The sequence below is a fragment of the Xenopus laevis genome, chromosome 7L (genome assembly GCF_017654675.1).
Source record: "Xenopus laevis strain J_2021 chromosome 7L, Xenopus_laevis_v10.1, whole genome shotgun sequence".
Taxonomy (NCBI): domain Eukaryota; kingdom Metazoa; phylum Chordata; class Amphibia; order Anura; family Pipidae; genus Xenopus; species Xenopus laevis.
Window position 1 is genome coordinate 124,922,355 of NC_054383.1, and position 26,630 is coordinate 124,948,984.

Consider the following 26,630-nt stretch of genomic DNA (forward strand, 5'->3'; position numbering starts at 1 on the left):
GAATTGTATAGTTTTTGTATTGTTTAATACAAACTTTCTCCAACTCTGCAGAAACAGTGGCTGCAGTAAAATAATCCTCCAAATAGAATCCCAGTTTATCTGTTTAAATCCGGCTCCATGATCTTTGTCCCTGCAGCTGGAGTTGATAACAGTAAAGGGGATGTAAAGGCAAAAATAAAATCCAATAAAATCTCTACACAGTCGCCGACTGCTCTATAGGGAAACAAACAAAGCTGCTTGAGTTCTGCATAGCTGGGAAGTAAGGCTTTCCAGCTTTCAAATGGGGGTCAGTGACCCCATCTAAAAAACAAATGCTCTGTAAGACTACAAATGTCTTGTTATTGCTCCTTTTTATTACTCATATTTCTATACAGGCCTCTCCTATTCATATTCCAGAATCAATGCCTGGTTGCTGGGGTAATCAGGACCCTAGCATCCAGATTGGAGAGCTGCTGAATAAATAGTTAAATAACTCAAAAAAAAGGAATACTAAAAAAATTAAAATCCAAATGCGAATTGTCTCTCCACATCATACTAAAAGTTAATTTAAAGGTGAACAACCCTTTTAAGAAAGGCAATGGTTTTATTTTCAGCTGTGCATTCTGTTGAATGTGGAGGAGCTGTCCAAGTGCTGAACATCATTCACTGCATTCTTCTCCATAAAGCCAGCTGCTGCCTTCCCTTGCTATAGGTTTAGATTGCAAGCTCTATTATGCAGGGGTGGCTCAGTCACCTTCTTTTGTACACCGCTGCGGAATATGTTGGCATTAAATACACTAATAGTAATGCAGTGTATATATTATATAGAGTCTCCCTGTGTACTGGGTTCTGCCGACCTTCATCCACTGTCCGTGTGCAAAAGCCCCTTTCTCTCCCCCACTGTCTCTCAGTCCCTCTCAGTCGCTCCTATCACCACCCCCCCTTGTAATTTTTTCCATTCTGCCAGCTGTGCTTGCCATGCTGAGTGCGCTCTGGCATATAATTTACTGTGGGTAAAGTTACAATCACTCGGCTCTTCAGTCAGATTTGGGCTGATTTTCCTTATTTCTTGAAAGTGTTTGGAAGGAGGCCAGGTGTGCTGCGTCCCTGCGGAGCCCCCCACTCCCCCTTCTCTGTATTTGCTTTATCTCTGTGTGTTCTGATTTATATTCATGCGAGTGTGATGCAAACCAGAGTAACTTCTGTAAATGTCTCTCATTCTGGGAATTGCACCGGCTATGGGAACGAGTGAATCTCAGATGCTGGACTTTAATCTGAGCGCGTCCCATCATGTGTGTGCACAGCCGACCTATATCTCTACACAGTAGGGCCTCATTGCGCTTATTTTGGGTACAATTCCAAGCCCGTGGGTTACAGGCCTACGGCGCTTTCAAGGTTATTTAAAGGGGAACTGTCGCGGGAATGAAAATTTAATATAAGTTTCATCATGCTGAAATAAGAAAGTTTCTAAATACAATCAATTACATGTTCTGTACTGTTTCTGAAATAATCAAGTTTATCTTCACTATTCCCCTCTCAGCATCTGTTTCTCTTCATTCTCTCTTCATGCAGCAGTTGGGTGTCAGATGAATGATCCAATATATCTTATAGGGGGGCTTCCTTTCCTAGCAGATGTATTAGAGCTCACTCAAATAACTGATTCCAGTACAAACAAAATAACCGCCTTTTGCACAAATCCTGCATGTAGAGAGACATGATGTCTGGTGATTTTAATAGAGTCTAATACATCTTCTAGGCAAAAGGAGCCCCCCTATAAGATATATTGGATCATTCATCTGACACCCAACTCCTGAATGAAGACAGAATGTGGAGAAACAGATGCTGAGAGCGGAATAGTGAAGATAAACTTCATTATTTCAGAAATGGTACAGAATATTTAATTGATTGTCAATTTGATAGTTTCTTATTTCAGTATGAGGAAGCTTATATTACATTTTCAGTTCCCCTTTGAATAAAATTCTAATTTTCGCGATAGTTCCCCTTCAAACTCTGCTCCATAATGCCTGCCATTGCTCATTCTCTTGGCTATAGGATGATATTTGTTGTTGCCCTGGGATTGGTGGATTCTGTAGTTCAGCAACAATTATAGCGCCGTGGGTTTAGGCAGATTTGCTTCACTCAAGGCTGGTGGTCCTTGCTGAACGCAGGCTAAAGATTCAACTTTCAGTTGGTCTCTGAACTAGACGCTGCTATAATATCAATCATATGCAATCAGCACGTGGAAAGAGAGATTATTTTCCCGAAGGTTATTTTGCTTGGAGGGGAGGGGGCAGAGGTTATTTTTGGCAATATGTGCTTATGCCATAGGCTTGCATTGGTTATGTACATAAACCTTGTCCCTGCCACCTTGACCTTTACAAATAGGAAACATCAAAAGAGAAAGTAATTACACAGGGGCCAAACTGTATCTCCTGATCTTCCTCTTTTATCAGATGCCTTTTATTGTGCTCTGCGTGTCCCTCTCCTGCTCCATATCTCCTCTTTCCTCATGGATCACTGGTGTGTGTGTGTCTCTTTTATTCCCCTTCATCTTCTCCTCTCTTCTCCACTGCACCCTCCCATCTTTTCTGCTTCTTCCTCTTGTTTCTCCATCCTTCTTATGCTCATCCCCTCCTCCTGCTTCTCTCTCCGTGGCCTCTAATCTTGCTCCCCTCCGTGCATTCCTGCATTGTGGCGATAAATCTTATGACATTTCTCCATGACCTTTTGAAGTGGCAGCTATGCGCCCCTCGCCTGTCAAAATCCCACTCCCTTATTGTACATCAGGTCACCACCAGTGAACTACCACCGCCCAACTTCTCCATGCGCCTGCTGCTCTCAGCTCCATCTAGAATGTCACCCACATCCCTAAAGGTCAGAGCCCCCCAAACCATTCCCGATGCATGTATTTAACCTTTCAGTTACTGGAGGAGCTTGCAGGGTGTTATTAAATACTATTTAGTCTTAATGTTTAGCCTCAATTTTTGTCTTTCATTTATTCCTTGCAAAGATAATATATCTAGGAAAAAATAAGTCTGTGCTTCAGTAAGGTCTCAGCACCAGGCAGAAGTGTACTTTGTCCATGAGTATCCATAAAAAGCTATTATATGAGTGACATATGTACAGTCCTTGGTCCTTACATCTTTGAAATCAGCAGGGTAACAATGGAGGTAGCAATGGAGGTAACAATGGAGGTATCAATGGAGGTATCAATGGAGGTAACAATGGAGGTAGCAGAGACTGTAGGAACAGTGTTGAGGAACCATGGGATGTGCACAGCAGGAGTCTTGACTGATGTTTAGGTAATATACATGTGCAAAATATATGATCTTTCCAATGGGTTTGGTAATAGAGGTCTTATATTAATTATTGTGTATGGACAGGTAGGAATGGTCTACCAAAGGTCTCCAGGTAGGAATAAGGATGGGCCAATGAGAATTCTGCTGGGCAGGGCCTCATCCCATCCTTGTTTTCACCATGAGCCAGTCAGAAAACTGAATCTATACGTGCTGTGAGGGTGACCCCCAAGTGTCTGGTGCTCAGGTGGACCACAGGAGACCCAGACACTATGGTGCAGATTTACTGGGTGAAGTGGCAAATTCACCAGAAATCTCATCCGCAGGGACATGGCCAATTTACTAACAGGTATAGAGGACAATTCGCTAGACAGTCGCTAGCACAGTTTCGCTCAGGCGAACGACTGTTACTCTGCAAATTCAGTAAAATTAGAATTTTACGTTCGCCAGAGTTTCCTTAGCCAGCTTAGACCAGGCGTACTGATAAGATGAAGCTACATCATCTTCAATCTTATGTCAGTGGCAGTGAAATGGTTGCGCTGATGAATAAACGATATCGAAACCTCACCAGCTGCTGAGATGAAACTTCGCATTTTAGTGAATTAGTGTACTGCGTAGCGATTCTGCGCCTGACGAATAGGCACGAAGTGTGGTGGATCGTTTGCTGGCGAAAAATCGCCCTTAGTAATAGTGAATTTGCCTCTGTGTGTCTTCTTCTTTTGGGAATCTAAGCATTGTCATCTCCCATCTTAAACTTCTTTAAACAGGTTTCCAACTAGTTGACTATTCCAGTATCAATTTACAGTTGTCAAAGAGTCCATGGAGTTTGTGCTCCAGCAGCCTAGTTATCCCTGATTTAGTTCAAGAATCCAACAACATCAGGGCATTTTCATGAAAAGAAGGAAGAGAACAGGTGCAAAAATAATGAGTTGTAATATCTCCATCATTACGTTCTCAGACTATTATAATGTGTTGTGTTTGATCTCTGTAAGGACTAAGCGCCGCTAGCAGCGCAGCCTCAATTCAATAATCGGTGTCGGAATTATACTTTATAATGGCAGCCACTTAGAGATGCAATTGACTTAAAAATATATGGCATTGTAAAGCGAAAACAGCTCCCTCCTGTTTGAAGTAAATCAACAACAACAACAGAGCACTGTTTCCCTAGGCTTTAAACAGGCCTCATAGTGACATTAAACTGCAAATCCCAGCGTCCGAATGATAGGAATATAGGCCGCCAGTTAAAAATGAAATAAAGAGATGCCTTTACCTGGAATTTCAGTGAGACCTACTTTGTAAAAATACGGTAGAACGGTCATGATGTGGCCTTAAACCCTTAAGGTGCATAGTTCAACTATCAGAGGACACTCATTTTAGATAATATCATCCTTAAGATACCTTGCAGGCATTGGGTCTATCAAGAAAGTCAACCAAAAAACAAAAAGCTTGTTCTGAGATGAACCTCAACCATAAAAGAAAGAATCAATCTGTGACGATGGACTTCAGACAAGATAACTTTTTGATCATGGGATGTTAAAGGATTCCTCAGATAAGGAAAGCCGGATTCAAGCAGTGTTTTAATCTCCGAGGTTTGATATATCTCAAGGTCTTAGAGTCAGCAGTTTAAAAGTGCCTTTGTCTAAAAATGAGATGGAAATGTGACCTTTGGGTCTGAGGAGCATTAGATTAACAACAGTCTAAAGTAAATCAGCAAATCTTGTTTTATGGAGTGTTGGAGAACACACTTTATACCAGAGATTGAAAGTTTTTTTTTTTAGTTCAAGCCCCCCTTAGAGGTCCAGTCTTTGGTCAGAGCCTCCTTATTTTATAACATGGTCACAGATATAGGAAAGTGACATGTCTATGAAGATTCCCATTTATCCAGGTCATAATACACAGTATCTAGTAGAATTAAATCAAAGGCAAGAGGACATTTAGAGTGGTAGGGAATTCCCTGGCATTTAAACCCTCAGGGACCTTCCATGTCCATCTAGAATACAAATATACGTTCTCCATAGCTGAGCCCCATTACCAGTGCTGTCCAAAACTTTGATGTGAATGCTCTGGGTCCCACAGCTTGGAAACCACTCCTCTATACAGAAGTTATGTGGATCACAGAGAATACAAGATCTGTGTTTGATTCATCAGAAACTGGCTAATAGAGGCAACTTCTAACTGAAGTATCACTAGTTCTATAGAGTATGTTTTGTCCACCGAACAGAATAAAACCTCTTTGAGCCAACTTAGACCCGTGCCCTCTGAGAGAGTTTTTTTTTTTACTCTTGATATGAATGAGGGCTCCATTGAGTTAGGTTTATTTATATCTGAAGTACCACTTGGGCTTTGTTTGCTTTTGTCCTCTCTAGCCTGAATGCTGGTAGTATTAATCCAATATCATCACACTGCTCACATCTGTACATTAAAACTGAAACCTGTGGACCTATTTGGAATCGTTATACTACTGTAGTTCTATGAATGCAAGGCTGCTGTAAGAGGGGCCTAAAACTGATTGGAAAGGCCTACTGAATTGTAATGCATGTGGTAGAACAAAGGACAGTGTCTTATTCGTCCCTTACAAGGAGCAACTCAGGTTGCATCATTGCTCTGTCACTTAATTGCTTTATTTGCAATTTTCCTTACAGGATTCTTACAGACATAGGTCAGCTTGTCCTGCTGAGTCTTGCCAGAGCCGAGGTAGCCTGCTGAGTAATATCTTTCCTGCCAGACTGCTATGAGATGGAATATTTGGATATTCTATTGTTCTGTGGGGTTTATACATCTATAACCATTTGTGTTATAAGGGACTGCAATGTGCACAAACTGCACTAGTAGACATGTAAAAGTGATCTAGTTGAGTTAGACATGTAGAAGCGCATTAGTTGCGTTAGACCTTTAGAAGTGCATGACTTGAGTTAGACTTGTAGAAGTGCTCTAGTTAAGTTAGACATGTAGAAGTGCACTAGTTGGGTTCGACATGTAGAAGTGCACTAGTTGCGTTAGATGTGTAGAAGTGCACTCGTTGAGTTGTGTAGAAGTGCACTCCTTGAGTTAGACATGTAGAATTGCACTAGTTGAGTTAGACGTGTAGAAGTGTACTAGTTGAGTTAGACGTGTAGAAGTGCACTAGTTGGGTTTGACATGTAGAAGTGCACTAGTTGGGTTAGACATGTAGAAGTGCACTCGTTGAGTTAGACGTTTGTTGGGTTAGACGTTTGTTGAGTTAGACATGAAGAAGTGCACTAGTTGAGTTACATGTGTAGAAGTGCACTCATTGAGTTGTGTAGAAGTGCACTCCTTGAGTTAGACATGTAGAATTGCACTAGTTGAGTTAGACGTGTAGAAGTGTACTAGTTGAGTTAGACATGTAGAAGTGCACTAGTTGGGTTAGACATGTAGAAGTGCACTCGTTGAGTTAGACGTTTGTTGGGTTAGACGTATAGAAGTGCACTAGATGGGTTAGAATACATGTTCAGTCACAATTGAATACCATGTATCCTGGATACATTTTGTTTATTACATATTAGTGTAGAGTCTAGAATCAGAGCTGGGGAAAAGCTCCCCCAGAATGCTTGAGATCTTGATATTATGTTAAATGTACTGGCATTTGTGGTCCAGTAACAATTGAGTGAAGTGTGGTTGAGCAACAGTATTTAGATCCCCATAACAGATTGGGTGCCTTTGAATAGCAAAGAGAGCAAAAATAGAAAAGAGATAAAACAGAAACACATAATAATACTTCAAAAGCATTAATTGCATTAATCGTGGCAGGTCTTTTTGAATGCACTTAATGTGTTGGGACTCCTGTCGATGATTGAAGCATCTTATCTGGGTCAGGAAGAAATTGCATCGGGTCACCAGAATCAGCTGCAAACTGAATGTTCTTTCTTGGGAGTCATGTAGTTCAATCATTCAGTTGTGTTCAACTCTTCCTGACAGCACTCCAAGTCAACCCTTCACATTGTAGCTCCTTTCTATTTATGACCTCGCTGATAGTTGATCTGCTGTATGTTGACCCTTTTTCCATTTGTCTTCAATCTCTGCCTTCTCCTGTAAGTTTGCAGAGAAAGGGGGCATATGGAACGACAGTTGTAGGTAGTGACTGTAAAGAGGGGATGTACAGGGAAGGAGGGCTAAAAGGAGTATTGACAATGGGCATGGATGTATAATATAGTTGATAATAGTAGCCATATTGTAGGCACAATGTTGAGCAGTAAGGAAAATACTAGGTATGAATAAAACAGATTAAATATTTTGAGCAATAGGAGAAAATCTAGCTAGCTACAATATGGATCGGTAAGAGACATTATAGATATAGCAATATGGAGCAGTAAGAAACATTTTAGGAATGGCAATATGGAACAGTAAGACATGTTCTAGATATGGCAATATGGAGCAGTAAAAGACGTTCTAGGAATGGCAATATGGAGCAGTAAAAGACGTTCTAGGAATGGCAATATGGAGCAGTAAGAAACATTCTAGGTATAGCAATATGGAGCAGTAAGAAACATCCTAGGTATAGCAATATGGAGCAGTAAAAGACGTTCTAGGAATGGCAATATGGAGCAGTAAGAAACATTCTAGGTATAGCAATATGGAGCAGTAAGAAACATTCTAGGTATAGCAATATGGAGCAGTAAGAAACATTCTAGGTATAGCAATATGGAGCAGTAAGAAACATTCTAGGTATAGCAATATGGAGCAGTAAGAAACATTCTAGGTATAGCAATATGGAGCAGTAAGGAACATTCTAGGAATGGCAATATGGAGCAGTAAGAAATGTTTTTGGTATTGCAGTATGGAGCAGTAAAAGATATTCTAGGTATGGCAATATGGAGCAGTAAGAAATGTTCTTGGTATTGCAGTATGGAGCAGTAAAAGATATTCTAGGTATGGCAATATGGAGCAGAATGAAACATTGTAGGCATGGCAGTAGTGAGCAGTAAGAATTATAGGTAGGGACAATGTGGAACTGGTTTATTGAAGAATAGGAGGATTTATAAAAAGGGTGTGAGATAAAGGAGAATTTGGGACATTTGAAAAAATAACTAGTAGTGTCTATAAGAAGGTGAAGAATGGAGTTGTAGGAAGGGGAACATAACATGCATGTGTTGAGCGTTCACAATTATAATTAGGCAAGTGAATAAACTAAAAAACAGAGGGGCTAATTTATTAACATAGGTGCTATACTGGACCAGTACAGACAACCAATTAGTCTACTTTAAGCACAGATTTGACTATCTGATAAAGTTAACTGCACTGGTGCAATTTATCACCATGTTAGTAAATAAATCCCTCAAGTAGTGGCTTTCGAGAAGCAGTAGGAGGAATGAGATACTGTATGTGGACCATTGTTCTTCTTAGATTGTAAACTCTGTGGGATTAGAAATCACTGGGCTGGAAATATAATAAAGTGTTGGGTTGAATGAGTAGCACAAACCTATAATGGTGCAATAGAAGGAGTGTTATAGAGCAATAGCATCTGTTTCTGCTCTTGTGCCGGACGTATCTAAACTCCTACGGAACCTTCATTTCCAGCCTGCTCCACGCAACACTTTAAAAGCATTTAGCAGCCGATACTGTCATCAGATTATATTGTAACACGGAACAAGACGAAGACTTCCAAGGTCTGCATATTAATAATGCCAGAGTAGCAGGAGGGAGAAATGGTGGAAGACAGAGAAAGAGAGTAAATTAAAGAGCAAGAAATGAAATATCAGCCGCGCGGGGAAAGGGCCAGGAATGAAGTGGTGATGGCACCTGACTGCAGATTGGTTGGGCGCCCATTATACAACTATCCAAACACCTGCAAATGGCAGCACAGCCCTGTGAATAGCAGAGAAGGAGTTGTGTGATTAAGAATTGATTAATCCTATCTGAGTCACGTAGAGATCCCCGTCTAAATAAAAAACACAGGACTTCAAGAGTCGGCAGAACATATGTCTTTTCCATGCTGTCTGGCGGTGGGATGTGGGACACAGTACAAGGCATTAGCATATTCCTCCATGTAAAAATGATTATTTGTTAGGATTAAAGCAAAGGGAAGATAAGCGGGTGTCTAGAGGTTGTGGGAGGGCAGGTTCTTGCCAATTACATCATGGCAGGGTGACTGGAGGGCATATATATTTATATATATATTTATATAGAGGGAGAGCAGGTGCTAAATGAAATGTTGATTATACAGTGTTACTGTGTAGGTGGATGTGGCAGGGCTCCCAGTGGAACCAGCATCTTTCACAAAATTATTTATTTCACAATGTTTTTAGCAGTTTGGGATTAGGTATGTGGCAAATCAGGAGGATGCAAGGAAGGCTGGGCCCTCTGACAGATGCTGAACTGTAACTCTAGGTCCCAACTATAGAGGATGTTTGTCTATTTGCTCTATTAGATACAGATACAACCCCAGCTTGAGGTTTCATCAGGACAAGATTTGGGGTGAGTGCTTATTTGTGCCCTCGGTACCCCTGGAACTATAGCAGGGTGACACCCCAATGTTTCTATATATCTGTAACCTTGTTATGAGCTAAGGGGGCCCAGCCTGAAGGCCAGTTTGGGGGGGATTTGGGGTGAGTGTTTATTTGTACCCTGGGTACCCCTGGAACTTTAGCAGGGTGATTAATACCACAATGTTTCCTTATATAGGTAACCTTGTTATGAACTCAGGTGGTCCGGCCTAAAGACAAATTAGGGTGAGATTTGGGATGAGTGTTTATTTGTGCCCTGGGTACCCCTGGAACTATTTCAGGGTAACAGTTACCCCAATATTTCTATGTTTCTGTAAACTTGTTATGAGCTAAGGGGGCCCAACCTGAAGGCCAGTTAGGGGGAGATTTGGGGTGAGTGCTTATTTGTGCCCTGGGTACCTGTGGAAATATAGCAGGGTGACTGTTACCCCAATATTTCTATGTTTCTGTAACCTTGTTATGATCTAAGGGGGCCCAGATCATATTTTTTTTTTCAAAACGCATCAGTTAATAGTGCTACTTCAGCAGAATTCTGCACTGAAATCCATTTCTCAAAAGAGCAAACAGATTTTTTTATATTCAATTTTGAAATCTGACATGGGGCTAGACATATTGTCAGCTTCCTAGCTGCCCCCAGTCATGTGACTTGTGCCTGCACTTAAGAGAGAAATCCTTTCTGGCAGGCTGCTGTTTTTCCTTCTCAGTGTAACTGAATGTGTCTCAGTGGGACATGGGTTTTTACTATTGAGTGTTGTTCTTAGATCTACCAGTCAGCTGTTATCTTGTGTTAGGGAGCTGTTATCTGGTTACCTTCCCATTGTTCTTTTGTTTGGCTGCTGGGGGGGAAAAGGGAGGGGGTGATATCACTCCAACTTGCAGTACAGCAATAAAGAGTGATTGAAGTTTATCAGAGCACAAGTCACATGACTTGGGGCAGCTGGGAAATTGACAATATGTCTAGCCCCATGTCAGATTTCAAAATTGAATATAAAAAAATCTGTTTACTCTTTTGAGAAATGGATTTCAGTGCAGAATTCTGCTGGAGCAGCACTATTAACTGATTCAATTTGAAAAAAAATTTTTTCCCATGACAGTATCCCTTTAAGGCCAGTTAGGGGGATATTTGGGGTGAGTGATTATTTGTATGTTTGTATTGTGTGTTTCAACTATGGTACAGATTTTCTAGTATGGTAGTTTTCCTATATCTGTAACCTTGTTTATGACATTAGTTCCTGATGTACTTTTTGGCTTAGAGAGGTTGCTGGGATTTTTTACATCCAGGGGGCCGTGGGTTGGGGTGATGTTTCTGTGGCACGGTAGCACTGGTTTGTAACCAGAGAGCTGTCTATGGAAAAGGGCCTGTTGGTTACAGTAGCTGCTCATTAATTTCTCACGGCTCCTCTGATAGATTGGTCTTTTGCCTGTGGTCCTGGGGCGCTTGTCCATTGCGAGATGATGCCGCAGACATCTTTTAATAGGATGTATAAAGCTCAGTGTGAGGCTGTCATCTCTTGCTTTCTCTTAGGGTCAAATAAAACCTCAGCCTAAATCTCCTGGCTAATGATCTGTGTCAGTGTAAAGACCTTGGTTAACAAGCTTCCTCCGTCTGACACGACTCCAGCAGAAAATCATCACAAACGTCAAAGAAATCTGCTCACATTGTTGCTTCGTTATATGGGGAGCGCTGTCCTTCCCTGCTGCTGAAATCTTTCATCTCTGGTGACTTTATCTCTCTCTCGCTGTCACATTGTCTTCTCTTGCCTCTAGTACCTGCTTCTCTCTATTCCATATCAGTCTCATTCCAACCTACACCCTGCACCCACTCACAACTCCTCAAGATTTATCTTCTGCCCTTCAAGCGTGACTTCATCTAAAAATTAAAGGGCATGTGAACCCAGATTTAAAAATAATAATTTGAGAGGCAGGACCAGCAGTGCAGAATATATATTTTAAGAATTGTTATGTTTGCATGTTGGGAAAATTGCTTAGAGTGATCATTTCTTTCATTGGGAAAAATGTCAGTATGGGAGTTGGGTTTCCATCTCCTTGAACACTAAGGAGCTGTCCATTGGTTGGTGCTGAAATTGATATTTCAAGTTGAAAAATGCATGTAAATGTAACAAGATAAAGACCAACTGCAAATTGTCTCACAACAGGATGTCTTAGTCTTTCCCCTTGTCTATTGCAGCCTTCTCCCAGGAAGTACAGGCTGAGAATGTCACTGTGGTTGAGGGTAGCACCGTGGAGATCAGCTGTCACCTACACCAGTACGATGGCTCCATTGTGGTTATCCAGAATCCGGTTCGGCAAACTCTCTTCTTCAATGGAACACGAGGTAAGCAGTCAGCTGTGGGTCACTTCTCTATAACCTATGTTATGAACAGGGTTCCGCCTGTTTTTTCACTTTGCACCCTACTTTGCACCAAAAGGACCCAAATGTCGTAGGAACACAACTATTTGCTACATTTGCTTATCATTCTATTGTAATGTATCACATGCTATAACAGAATCAGGGAAGGTAAAACATATCAACCTGAATATGAGAAACACCTGATTGGACACCTGTTAGAGGTCCCACCAGCATCCAAGTCATTAGGGCAATGACGTTATTTAACTTGGCTCAGTGTCTGCCATATAAACACCATGGCAAAGTGAATTAATAGTAGTTCTTCTGTGATTTCCAAAGTGATGGGGAAGGGGGGGGGGAGGTTAAACATTACAGTTTAACATAATGACACCCCTCCCTCTCGTGTGTGAGGCTAAATCTATCCCTATTCTAATTTTATCCAAACAGCTGCAGCTTGGCTTCAATATCTGGAGCCTCAGCAGAGAAAAGACAAGCTGAGGGAGATAATGATAGAGGTGGGCAGATCTGACTTTTGCTAAAGGGGAAGATAACTCTGAAATGAACTTCTAGTATCTTGTAGGCATAAACAGCTTCACAGTTGCTCTTGAAAAGCCTTCTAATTGGGTATTGAAATATTTCTCTTGGGTATTAAAATATTTCTCTTCCAGTCTGCTGGTCCTCAATCCCTTCTTACTCTCCATACTCTTTGCCTGTCTGGCTCACTGTGGTTTCTGTCTCCTGTAGCGTTGAAGGACACACGGTTTCAGCTGGTTGAGTTCACCCAGAAAGTAGTGAAGATTCACCTGTCCGATGCCAAGTTGGAGGATGAGGGTGGATACTTCTGCCAGCTCTACACTGAGGATACACATCACCAGATTGCCACGCTCACAGTGATAGGTGAGAACTTTGACAAAATGGAATCAAAAAGGGGTCTCAGCAGGTTAACAAACTATAATTCCCAGCACCTACCAGTCGGAAGGCTCTTGGAAGGTGCAATAGGTTGGAATTCGACTACTAGAAGGACTTTCCTACACTGATCTCAATCATCAGTAAATATTGTCTATTCTTTATCTCAATAACTAGTATTTGCTGAATGACAACCACAAAAAGTTACTGACCACAACAACTGCTTGTCATAGTCAACTACTCATCTCAGCAAGTGGTAATACATGGCTACAGTGTTTACTAAGCACACACTCACCAACATCCTTACTCATTAGGTAACTAGAAGTTACTCACTTGGGCTAAGATCATTTAGCTACTATTCCTACTCTTACAACTGAGCAGGCAACCTACAGAGCCATGACAGTATTTTGCACTAAATTACTCACCCTGAGTAGCACATTATTTAACCTCCCTCATCCCACCCTGTATAACTGCCTCTGTCTTTAACAGTTCCCCCGGATAATCCTTTGGTGGAGGTAAAAGAACAGGCTGTCGAGGGAGGAGAGATTGAGCTCACTTGCATCTCCCCTCGAACAAAACCGGCAGCCACTCTACGCTGGTACCGAGACCGCAAGGAGCTGAAAGGTGAGGCCTAAGAGTTCAATCTTGGTTCTTCTAGAATAATACACTGTTTAAGAGTCTGGCTCTTATATTAGGCAACAGGACCCACTTCTATAAGACTAACCGATGCCTGTTTATTACTAGGGTAAGTGATAGTCAAGACACAGGGTTCTGTGGTAATGAGCAAGTTCTTAGGGTAAGTTATTTCCATAATGAAGTAGTGAAGATGCTCCGAGGACAAATTACCGTAGGGGAGAATTGTGTGCCAGTGAGCAAGCTCTGAAGATTTTTTTCATAATGAAGTGTTCTGTAGTAATGAGGATGTTCTGGGGGTAAGTTATTCACATAATAGAAAGTTCTATGAAAATGAGCTAAACTACAAGTGTAAGTAATTCCTAAGATAATGAAAAGTCTGTGTGGGGTCATTCATTCATTTGAAGGTCTGTCCTGTACTGGGTTCTCCAGTAATGTGTAAGCTCTGAGATCATGAGAAGAGCTAGCCATTCGTGTAACAAGGATTCTATCATAATGAGCAAGCTCGGAAAGGTAATTCATTCCAATCGTGCATTCTATACTAATGATCCAGCTTTGAGGGTAAATGTTTCCTCTAATAAGGCTTCTATAGTGAGACACAGCACCGAGATGAAATCATTTCTACAATAAAGAACAGCCTGTAGGGGTAAATCAGTCCTATAATAAGGAACAGCCGGTGGGGGTGAGTTATTGCTGTAACAGGGGGGCTGTATGCTAATGAGCAAACTCTGAGGGTACCTCGTTCCTGTACCAAGGAGCTCCCTTCAGGGTGCAGTAGGAATGTGCCGAAGTTGAGCAGAGAAACAGGAAGGGCTGTTCAGATGATAAGCATTTGTTCTAGGACTCATCATGGCCACAGGGTGATTGAAACTGCAGAGAGATGAAGATAGAAAGATACGGAATTACAGTAGATAAGAAGATGGCAGTGATGTGTAGGGAGCAGCGAAAGGCAGCTATAAATAGGGAGATATAGACACAGTCTGTGCCGCTCAGATAGAGGGAAGAGATAATTAAGAGCGATAAAGGAGACAGATAGACACCACCACTACCGTCTGCAGTTGGGATGTCAAACCTACTGCCCTACAGCTGGCGCACAACTACAACTTCCATCATTCTCACTCAGTCTGGGTTTGTCCAAGCTGCCATCTAAAAAAACATCTTGACAACCTTCCAACACATGGGAACTTGTGGTACTGCAAAGAACAGAGGAAGGAGGCTCATGAATGTGTTATATTGTTAGCAAGAAGGCAGGCGCATAGGGACATGTAGCACCCCCCAGAGGTGAGGGTGGATGGAGGTCCAGAGGCTGGTTGTTGCTGTTCAAGGTGCTATCAGTCATACGTGAACATATTGTGATACCTAGAGGTGATGAAGGCTGGAGGCCATTACTGTGTCTTATTGTTAGCAAAAAATCAGACACATAGGAAAATTTTGTGCTACCCAGAGGTAAGGTGATTTGAGGTCCAAAGTTTGGTTGTTGCTGTGCAAGATTGAAGCAAGGAGGCAGCTATCAGTCATACAGACATATACAGTCCTACCTAGAGGTGAGAAAAGATGGAGGCCATTACTGTGTTATATCATAAGCAAACAAGGCAGCTGCCTATTAGACACATAGGAAAATGTAGTTCTACCCAGAGGTAATGGTAGCAGGGGGGCAAAGGTTGGTTATTTTTCTGTTAAATTGTTAGCAAGAAGCAGCTGCCCTATCAGACATATAGGTATGGGGTTCAGCACACAGGAGACTGGAGGGTTGCAGGTGTGAGGCTGTTAGCAGAGAGGGGGTTGCAGTTCAACATGAGCAGTAGATAAACAATATAGCAAAAAATGTTTATTATTAATGATACATAGCCAAAAGAATTCCTAACACATTTTGACCCATAGGGGGTCTTCATCAGGGAATACACAATAAAAACAAGGCAGGCACCTTCACCTCCTCCTGATGTTATTTTGGGTGTTCGCCACATGTAGCCAGTATGAGCAGTACAGCATAGGGTTAGGGCTATTTGTTCTTGTTCCTTTGGGAAAGGGTTGGCATTTCTTTTCATTTTGGCATTCTGGTATTTAGCACAAGAGTAATGTCACCCAGTAGGGGGGTAAGATCTTGGTGCAGGCCAAGTGCGTGGGTTTGCTTGTATTTCCTAAATGAATGAGTTTATGGGCAAGGAGAGTCTGAAACCCCAATCTCCTAGAAGCATTTTCCAATAGGAGCGATACCAGGTTTAGAAAAGGACAATTTGTTTCCTGCCCATCTGCCGGCAACAGAAATAGCCCCGTAGTCGCCAGTTTGGTCATTCTGCTGTTTTTCACAATGTGCTTTATCTTCAGAGACAGATCTCCCCGCCTGCACGCACATTGTGCCCTTTATTCTACGTGTGGGCAGGTTCAGACACACGCTGACTACCCAGGGTTGGAATTCTGAGTGCACAGATGCATGTTGCTCAGATACTGATTTATATACATCAGCCAATAAGAACATAGCTGACAAGAAGCCTGTATAACTCTAAATTATAGGCCTGTGTCTGTTATTGAACTGCAACTCCCATAACCCTCTGTCATACAATTTCCATTATTACATTACCCTCAGCCAGATTATAACATCTAGCATCTACAGACAGCTGGATATCTTCAAAAATTCCATAATAATATATATATCTAGCTGATGGCTGGGAATGCTGGGAACTGTAGTTCATTAGAATCTGAAAAGCTACCCTGCAGCTGTGTTGTTCTTTATACGTCAACAATTTACCCCCACGTGTCTCTCTGCAGGATTCACCAGCAAACAGGAGAATGGGAAGACCTTCAGCATCACCAACAGCATCCGCTTCAACGTGGACAGGAAGGATGATGGGAATATAGTCACCTGCGAGGCGTCACACCCAGCTTTAAAGGGCCAGAAGAAACAGACTCAATATGAACTGGACGTGCAGTGTGAGTATCAGACAGGCAAAGTACTTTGGCCTCCGGGGAGGGGGTTTAATTGTATTCCATAAGGGTTTATAATGCCCTTGGAGTGGGTACCAACAACTAATAATAGTTCTAATGTCTCTATTACCTTTCTGGCAAAAGACAGCAGTTCTGACTTGCTTTATGGCAGGGATTTACATTGGTTCCTGCCCTAGTGATGCTTCTATTGTAATTCCCCTACCCCTGTATACCTATATATACACACACAGGCACATATATATCTATATAGACACAAACAGGCAAATATATATCTATATAGACACACATGCAAATATATAGTGGGTAATGTACCCCCTACTGTAATTTATAAAGATATTATAAGTCACCGAGGAGTTATGTGACCATATAAAACGGCCGAGTGCTTTTATACAGGTCACATAACTCCGAGGTGACTTCTGATATCTTTATAAATTTCTAGTAGGGGGTACATTATATAGTGAATAAAGTACCCCCTCTTGTAAAATATAAGGATATTATAAGTTACCGAGGAGTTTCATGACCATATAAAAACACGAGGCAGAAGGCCGAGTGTTTTTATACAGGTCATGGAACTCCGAGGTAACTTCTAATATCCTCATATTTTGCAACTGGGGTTCTTTATTTATTATAATACACAAGTTTCAGTGAGTCATGTGACAGAAATGACGTCAGAACTCACCGTTTATAACTGATGACATCAGAACTCACCGTTTATAAGGATAGAATTTACAAGATATTCATGGCTTTTGTGTATTTTATATCTATATAGACACACACAGGAAAATATAATATATATAGACACACACACAGGCAAATATATATCTATATAGACACACACAAGCAAATATATTTCTATATAGACACACACAGCCAAATATATATCTATATAGACACACACAGGAAAATATAATATATATAGAAACACACAGGCAAATATATATCTATATAGACACACACAGTCAAATATATATCTATATAGACACACACAGGAAAAAATAATATATATATATATAGACACACACAGGCAAATATATATCTATATAGACACAAAGGCATGCTCTCACTCGCTGAATCCAATTAACCAGCCTGCATGTATTCTGTAGTGTGGGAGTAAATGAAAGTAGCTGAAGGAAACCCACTGGAGGAACACTCAGCTCCTTGCAGCCCTGCTCACAAATTAGACTCGGACATAAGGGGCAAAGCATAAGGGGGACCCAACATAAGGGGCAAAGCAAACAACACCACTAAACTTCACAAATGCACGAGGAAGAGAAATGTGAAACTGATACAGGAATAAGCACAATTTGGGTGATAATATGGTAATTTCTACTCCGGAACCTGTAGCTCATGCCGCTGTGAATGCTGGGAATGTGCTGAGCCACAGCTGCAGAACCACAAGTCTCTTCCTCCTATTAAACATCTAATAGATTTATATTAACAGCGCACTTCTTCTATAGGTGTGTGACAATTAAGATGTAAAGCTGGCAGATTGCGCTCACAAAGAGAGCAGCCATTTAAATCAGAGGGCCTTTTAGCACTGTGTATTGATAGGCACCCGAGTAATTTGTGTAGTGTGTGTGTCATATTCACAGGTGTGTGTGATTAACCAGCAGCTTCTGCATGCGGCACATCTAGTTTTCTAGGCACACAACCCTCCTAAATACTCACTGGCTGTTTATTCCCTAAAGATGCTTTTGTATTGAGGGTATTGGCCCTAGTGTATGGCTGAAGATGATGCATTTTATGCCTGACTTGTCCCTACGACTGTTCCCTGTGTTGATGTCCATCCCAAATCATGGATATTTGCATTGCTGTAGCTCCCCCTCCAGCCAGGAGGGGGAGACATGGGGAGCCAGGCCCACATTACCAGAAACAACCGCTCAGCACCAGGAGGCTAAAGGACCATGTAGTGGATGAGGCCTAGGTCCCCTGATAAACTACAGTCTGAACCCAATGTGCCCTTTATTTCTTGTGTCACAATTAAAATAAAAACTAATTTTGAGCATCAGTGATTTGAAATAAAAGTGTCACAGAGCACAACATGGCACGGTAGCATTTCAGTAGAATGAGAATATTGATTAAGTGCCTGAATACTTTTGCAAGGCACTCTATATAAAGTAGGACTGTCCAACCTAATGCTGGAAGATGTCCTCCAACTAAAACTGAAGGGCAACAGGCTAGGCAGCAGTTGCTCTGTCGTCAGACTAATTTCACTATTTTGTCCTACTCTCACCATCTAGTTGTATTGTTGCCATTTTGTTCTACATCATCTTGCCCTTCTTCTTCCACCCTGCTCTTCTGTTGCCAAATTAACCTACATTCCCCAGCTCCCTCTTCAGTCTTTACTGCTGCTGTCTTTACAGATTGTCTCTATCTTGCCCTTCTGTTACTATTTTGCTCTACTGTATCACCCTGTTGCCATATTCTTACTATCTTTTTTTATTGAAAAGCTTTACTGTCACAGTCTTGCTCTACGGTCACATCATGCTTTACTGTTGCTCTCTTGTGAGACTGTTTCTACCTTGTCCCCTTGCCTCCATCTTGTCCTGCTGCTTCATCTATTATATTATCTTGGCCAGTTGCTGCCATCTTCCCCTTCTATCACCATCTTGTCTAACTCTTGTCATCATCTTACCCTACTGTCTCCATCTTGCTCTGCTCTCACTATTTTACATTGCTGTTCCCATCTTCCCAGAATCTTTCTACCTTGTCCTTTGGTCTCCATGTTGTCTTACTCCTTCATATACTGTATCATCTTGTCCTGTTGCTGCCATCTTCCTCTTCTATCACCATCTTGTCTAACTCTTGCCATATTTGACTTACTGTCATCATCTTACTCTACTGTCATCATCTTACCCGACTGTCTCTATCTTGCTCTACTGTCACCACCTTGCCAGTCTTTATCTACGTTGTTCTACTGTCTCCATCTTACCCTGCTCCATCATCTTGCTCTGTTGTTGCCATCTCATCTAACTCTTGCCATCTTGATTTACTGTCATCATCTTACCCTACTGTCATCATCTTACCCTATTGTCATCATCTTACCCTACTGTCATCATCTTACCCTATTGTCATCATCTTACCCTACTGTCATCATCTTACCCTATTGTCATCATCTTACCCTACTGTCATCATCTTACCCTATTGTCATCATCTTACCCTACTGTCATCATCTTACCTTAGTGTCATCATCTTACCCTTCTGTCATCATCTTACCCTATTATCATCATCTTACCCTACAGTCATCATCTTACCTTAGTGTCATCATCTTACCCTACTGTCATCATCTTACCCTATTGTCATCATCTTACCCTACTGTCATCATCTTACCCTACTGTCTCCATCTTGCTGTACTGTTGTCACCTTGCCAGTCTTTATCTACCTTGTCCATATTGCTTCTTCATCTACTGTATTATCTTGCCCTATCATTGCCACCTTTCCATTCTGTGACCATCTCTTGCCATCTTGACCATCTGTCACAATCTTACCCTACTGTTGTCATCTCTCCCTCGTGGTGCCATTTCTTCAGCATGGCCCCACTTGATTATTCCTTTATGTGCCAGTACAAAGGTAACTACATTTCTCAAAATGTAAACAAACCCACTGAAGTAAATACATTTTACAAATTTACTCTAGTGTACAGGAGCCCTATATTTAGTACCTGACTGTGCAGGCGTTAAGTACAGAGCTCCCTTCCACTGATTTTTAATGATGAAGCTGCAAAGTATCACTTGTGTATCCAACTGACAAAGTGCTCCATGGATGAACCCTAACGGGTGAAATTCTGCCCCTAAGGACTCTACACTTGCGCCTGAGCCCTTTGATCTTACATATCATCTCTCTCCCTCTCTCTCTGCCGCATCTGTTCAGAGTCAGGCTCCCCCTGGTGGCTCAGGATAGAACTGGAGACTTTTGTTCCACTGCAGCCGTGTGTAAAAACCAAAAGAAAGTGTGGTGCTCGGAGCCTTATGATAAGCTCTTGATGCTGAATTGTGTTGTTATGGTGCTGTTATTCTCTTTACATTGTTCTCTGGCAAGCGCTGCTTAAATAGCAATGAACAGATCCAAATAGAACGGCAATCTGTTGCAATATGGGCCGTCTCTCTTTTAGCTTCCACTGAGTATTTAATCCTCAGATAAATTCCTATTTTCAACTTATGTATTTCATGGAGCTTGTCCAGCAGTGCTCTAGCACATGCCTCTAATTGCATTCCAATTACTCAATTAGCTGGGTATTTAATTAGCCAGAGGGGAAATCCCGTAGTTGTTTCCCCAATGTCTCAATGTCTTGTGTCTCAGAAAGTAACCCAGGGATGGAGAGACATGGAACTTACACAGAAGCCACTTGTAGAGCTGACATTTCACCCCTTGAGACTAGATAATGTATAAATCCCTAGGCAAAATTGCACGGATACACAGCAGTGTTGTTGCTGAACTGTAACTCCCAAGACATGATATAATGGAGGTGTAGTTTCACCAACAGATTGGACACATAAATATCCCTTGGCAGCTATATTTCCTACAATAAAGCGGTGTCATCTGGGGAATAATAAGCCCACACTATTTCTTCTTGGTGGTTTATAGAACTACCTTATGGCTTGTTCTTGATTCTTGTACTGAGACCTAACTCCACCTCAGACTCTCTAACACCGTTGCCTTCTACTGTGAGTCTGTTCCCTCCCCTTATATTCACTAAAGAGCCAGGAACTGGTAAATTACCCTTGGGCTAATAGTAATATTTATATGGAACCTGTTATCCAGAATTCTTAGGACCATGGGTTTTCCAGATAAGGGATCTTTCTGTAATTTGAATTTCCACACCTTAAGTCTGCTAAAATAATATTTAAACATGAATTAAACCCAATAGGATTGTTTTGCTTCCAATAAGTATTATTTCTATCGTAGTTAGGATCAAGTACAGGTATGGGATCCGTTATCCAGAAACCCATTATCCAGAAAGCGGAAAGGCCACTTCCCATAGACTCCATTTTATCCAAATAATCCAGATTTTTAAAAGTGAAATTTCCTTTTTCTCTGTAATAATAAAACAGTACCTTGTACAGGTGTGGGACCTGTTATCCAGAATGCTCTGGACCAGAGGCTTTCCGGCTAATGGATCTTTCCAAAATTTGGATCTTCATACCTTAAATCTACTAGAAAACATTTAAACATTATATAAACCCAGTGGGCTGGTTCTGCAGCCAATAAGGATTAATTATATCAAGGACAGACAGTAGTCTAATCACAAATATTGATCTGGGAACCACAAATCTCTTTTGCAGGAGGGATTAAGGATTTTGTTGTCCATACTGATTAATTGGGAATGATTTATTGGGGGTGAATATTTCCCTCACCCTCCCGGGGTCTATATTGAGTTGTTGTAGAATAAGTTGGACTTTTGTGCTCAACTTGACTTTTTTTTTTAGCTTGGACACTCTTTTTCCAAGGGCAGAGGGATAATGATGATTATCATCAATTATTTATACAGGTGCCAGAAAGTTTGCACAAGAGTTGCACCCCTGTTACAGCTGATGGTTGGGAGTTGCCATAAACGTGTCTCTCTCTCCATGCGACAACATCATTCGCTGTAATTTAGCATTTCTTTCCCTTTAGTACTGCCATATTTACTGGTTGGCCAATCAGACTCTGGTGGTGGCAACAGGTTGGCGCTGTTGTGTCTATAAACCAATGGCCTTTGAGCTGTCATTAAAATAGTCTTATTCATACTGATACGATTTGCACTTAATGTGTTTATGCTCAATTGCTTTTTAAATGTTCATTAACGAACAAGCCGGAGCAAATTAACTAAAAAACCTCCATTTTGTCTCCCGCCATCTCGTTTTCATTTCTTCGGCTCTTTCCCGCGTCTGGCAACGATTCTCCGGCTCCAGTTTCCCCCACGGCCAGCATTCAGCCTTCCCAAAGCCTTGTGAGAGATGGAGACGAGCTGAACCTGAAATGTGAGGTCACAGGGAATCCAAGGTGAGTATGATGTCATGTTTGGTTCTACGGTCCTTGTCGTTGGACTTGAGACTCGTTCTAGACAATATCTAATGCGACTGCTCGTGTCAGATATTAAAATTGAACTCCGCAGTCAGTTTTGTGGTTGGGAGGACCAGCCTGGAAGAGAATGGGATTTGGGGAGAAGATTTTGGGTCTGTGCTGTTCCGGATTCTCCAGTAATGGGGTTGCAGTTATCTAGATCTGTATTATGAGCTTCTGATTTCATTGGTGGAGAATGTATTTAGTTATTGGCTTGTAATGAGGATTTGTTTTGATACATATATTTCTCCAGTACACACTGAGCAACATCCATATTTTTGGGAGCAGGGGGCTATTATTTTTGGGTTTGGAGATTAAGGATTTTATTCTTTTGAAATTGTCCTCGCAGTTTCTCTGCATCCTCCGCTCGGAGACATAAACCCCACAGACGTGCCGGTGACGTTCAGGCAGAACATAAAATGTCTTTTAATACGACCTGCATACACCATATATCTCCAGCTGCCGCAGCCACAGAGATGGAGCAGACACAGCCTCCCGGCACTGGCCAAGCTCCACGGCGCATTCTAATCAGGACAGCACTTTAGAGAAGCCCCAAACAGCCCGACGGGGACCTTAATTCCAATATTTCAACTCCACATCCCACCTCACTGTTGGAGGGAGAGATATAACAACCCATTGGAAAACAATCCTCTACTAGATCTCATATCTGCCCTTCTGAGCTTGTATATTCCTACATGCTGACGCAGGCAGGTGTATAACAGCTGTGCATTCGGAATAGTGAAGTGTAGACAAAATTCTTCCAACAGAAATAAAATAATCTGAAAAGAGGTTAAAAAGGGGGACAGTTTCATGTCAAGTTATCCTTCTGCCAAAGCCTATAGCTCTATAGCACTAGGGTAGGGCTGAAAGGTATTTGTCCTCTGCATCAAAGGGTCTCCTTGGAGAAATGAAATAGGAGTCGGTCATGGGTTATGTATCTCTTAAAGATATAATTATACAATTTAACCACACACTTTATATTGATTGATTGTGGTTTGGCCCAGTATGACATGCCAGGGTGAGATAGCCTGTAGCCAAGGAAGAGCATTAGAAGAGTTTTTATTGAAATAGCCAAACTTGCATGCAATCAACTAAACAAACAAAAAAGGACTAAACCAACTTGTAACCAATAAGAGCATTAGAATGTTCATGGTGGTAGATCAGCCTGGTGCTATGAAGAGTATTAGGATTTTCATAGGCGCCAAATTACTAGTGATGGGTGAATAAATTCGCCAGACACAAATTTTGCCGGCAGCGAATCAATTTAAGCTAAAATTCGCCGTCAAAAATCTGATACAACAAAAAAAATTGTTGTGTGTCAGAATAGGCACGCACATAAAATTGATGCGCGTCAAAATTATTCGGACACCCATTGACTTTAATGCATTTGGACAAAATAGTCGAGCATATAAAAATTGACGTGCGCATCAAAATTGTTGTGCGTCAACATTATTTTGACGCCCATTGACTTCAATGAGTTTCGCAATTTTTTTTACCGTTTCACGAATTTTTTGGTGAATTCGCAAATTTTTTGGCGAAATAGCACAGATTCGCCCATCACTACAAATAACCTGTCCATGGGATTACATTAACTTTTAGCCAGTCTGTTAGACTAGGATCCCCAACCAGTTGCTACAAGTTGCTCTCCGACCCCTTGGATGTTGCTCCCAGTGGCCTCAAAACAGCTGCTTATTTTTAAATTCCAGGCTTGGAGGCAAGTTTTGGTTGTATAAGAACCAGGTTTACTGCCAAACAGAGTCTCCTGTAGGCTGTCAGTCCACATATGGGCTACCAAATAGCCAATCACAGCCTTATTTGGACCCAGGAACCTTTTGCATACTGGTGTTGCTCCTCCACTCTTTTTACATTTGAATGTGCCTCTTGGGTTTTTGGATCCCTGGACTAGGAGGTAATACTAAGAGTTGGAGAGGTTTAACCCCTAGCAACCTATCAGCAAATAACACTTACTGTTAATCTATTTGGAAGCAAACATCTGATTGGCTATGATCTACTAGACTTGCATATTTAGTGACTTTTGTTACATTACCCTCTAACCCCCAGCTCCATCAAGAAAATTTAGTGGCTCTATGGTAAACTAACCTGAAAATGTATCTAATATAAGTAATTCAAAAGATTCTGAAAATTCTATCTTGTTTGGTCAGATATAACTGTGGGTCTGTCCCACCTTAGGGTTTGGAGCAGTGAGGCCCAGTAGGGTGTAAATTAGGTAGGAAGATGAATTGCTGTCTTAAGTTCACCTGAAAGCCCAACTTGAAGATCAGTTAGGGTGAGATTGGGAGTCAATATATATCTACTGTCCTAGATATGACCGATGACACCAATATTTGCCTATTTCTACTTGAGCCATGAGCTAGAGGGAGACTAGCCAAATATTGGACCCAAGGCCCTGGCCAACAACTGAGCTTTCAAGCAGTGTCTTAACTTAGAGACTAATGGGTAACCATATATTGATAAACTACTACATTTCCCTTCATGTCTGGCAGTCTTTGCATAGTCCAACACCTTATAGAGAGCCCCGAATTCTTTATGCCTTGTGTAGCCCTCTCTCACTGCTTTCTTGGCTTACGCACAACATAAATGCTTTGTAGTGATTTATTTATAATGATGCAGAGAATCTGCCGCTAGACCCTGATCACTGTGACAAATCAGAGATGAAACAGCATTTAAAGGTTTAACTGACTTTAACCCAGAGCCGTTATCAAGTCTCTGCCACAGATACGGGTAAATCCGATGCTGAGGATATTCTGCATTTCTCTCTCCCTAGACAAGGATTACTAGCACCCACTATTAATGTCCTGTACATTGCATGCTGCATGGGTGTATCTTTATATAGGGAGTTGGGATGAGTGTATTTGACTGGTGGTTCCCAAACTATGGGGCTGCCCTTCCTCAAGGGGAAACATCAGCTGAAAGGGGCTAATCCTGAGGACCATTAAGGGTGAGATTTAGGATGAATGCCTGTCCAGTTGAAGACCAAGTAAGGTCAGATTTGTGATGATCAGATCTGTGCTATCATTCTGTCGATAGGTTAAAAAAATGGCTGCACTTAATTCCACTTAGTTCAACACATCATATCCAGTTTATAAGAATCTGATAACCACGCCCCAGATATTTTATGGTATAACCGAATCAACTCTGAGGATGAAAATCTATTGACGTAGGCTTTAGCAGTCTCCAGTAGTGGTGCCTCCAACAGAAGGTGTGTTTAGCATGCACCAATTCATTTATACCATGTGAGACATTCAAATGGAATGATGGGCAAGTGGGAGTGGCCTGTAGCAAGTAGTTTATTTAAAGGAACAGTAACACCAAAAAATAAAAGTGTATTAAAGGGGTTGTTCACCTTCAAACAACTAGTTGTTTTCCACCAGAAATAATGACTTTTTCCAATTACTTTCTATTTTATATGTGTCACGTTTTTCTAATATTGAAGTGTAAAGCAGCTCTGGGAGGGGGGGTCGCCGACCCTGTAAGCTGTTCTAAATCGATGCATTTCTTATCTTTGTCCCTGTTGAGCAGAATCTCTGGGTTTCATTAAAGGCAGCTGTTAGAATTGATACAATAGTTGCTAATACTCCAGAGATGCTGCTGAGAAATGGATCAACTAATGGAGCAAAATTGTAACAGTTCAGAGTCTGCTCCTGAATTACTGAGCTGCCCGACATCAGAGACACCAACATTCAACTTTAAACTTAGATTTTGGAAATAAAGTAAAAAATAAATAATGGAAAGTAATTGAAAAAAAGTCTTTATTTCTGGGGAACAATCTGAAAAAAACTGAACTGAAAAAAGTGTTTGGAAGGTGAACAACCCGTTTAAAGTAGGGATGCACCGAATCCACTTTTTGGATTGGGCCGAACCCTTTGCGAAAGATTTGGGCAAATACCAAACCGAACCATAATTTGCATATGCAAATTAGGGGTGGGAAGGGGAAAACATTTTTAACTTCCCTGTTTTGTGACAAAAAGTCAAGTGATTTCCCTCCCCGACCCTAATTTACTT

The 26,630-nt window shown here is 41.4% G+C and overlaps 1 protein-coding gene across 2 annotated transcripts in view; it reads left to right on the forward strand.

The window, feature by feature from the left end:
* Positions 1 to 26,630, forward strand: part of cadm4.L (cell adhesion molecule 4 L homeolog) — a 217,702-nt gene that overhangs the window by 177,043 nt on the left and 14,029 nt on the right. For both annotated transcript variants that reach the window (NM_001093831.2, XM_041568533.1), the window contains 5 exon segments: positions 11,925 to 12,071; positions 12,828 to 12,980; positions 13,479 to 13,613; positions 16,389 to 16,550; positions 22,457 to 22,547. In NM_001093831.2, coding sequence (NP_001087300.1) covers positions 11,925 to 12,071; positions 12,828 to 12,980; positions 13,479 to 13,613; positions 16,389 to 16,550; positions 22,457 to 22,547 — 688 coding nt within the window.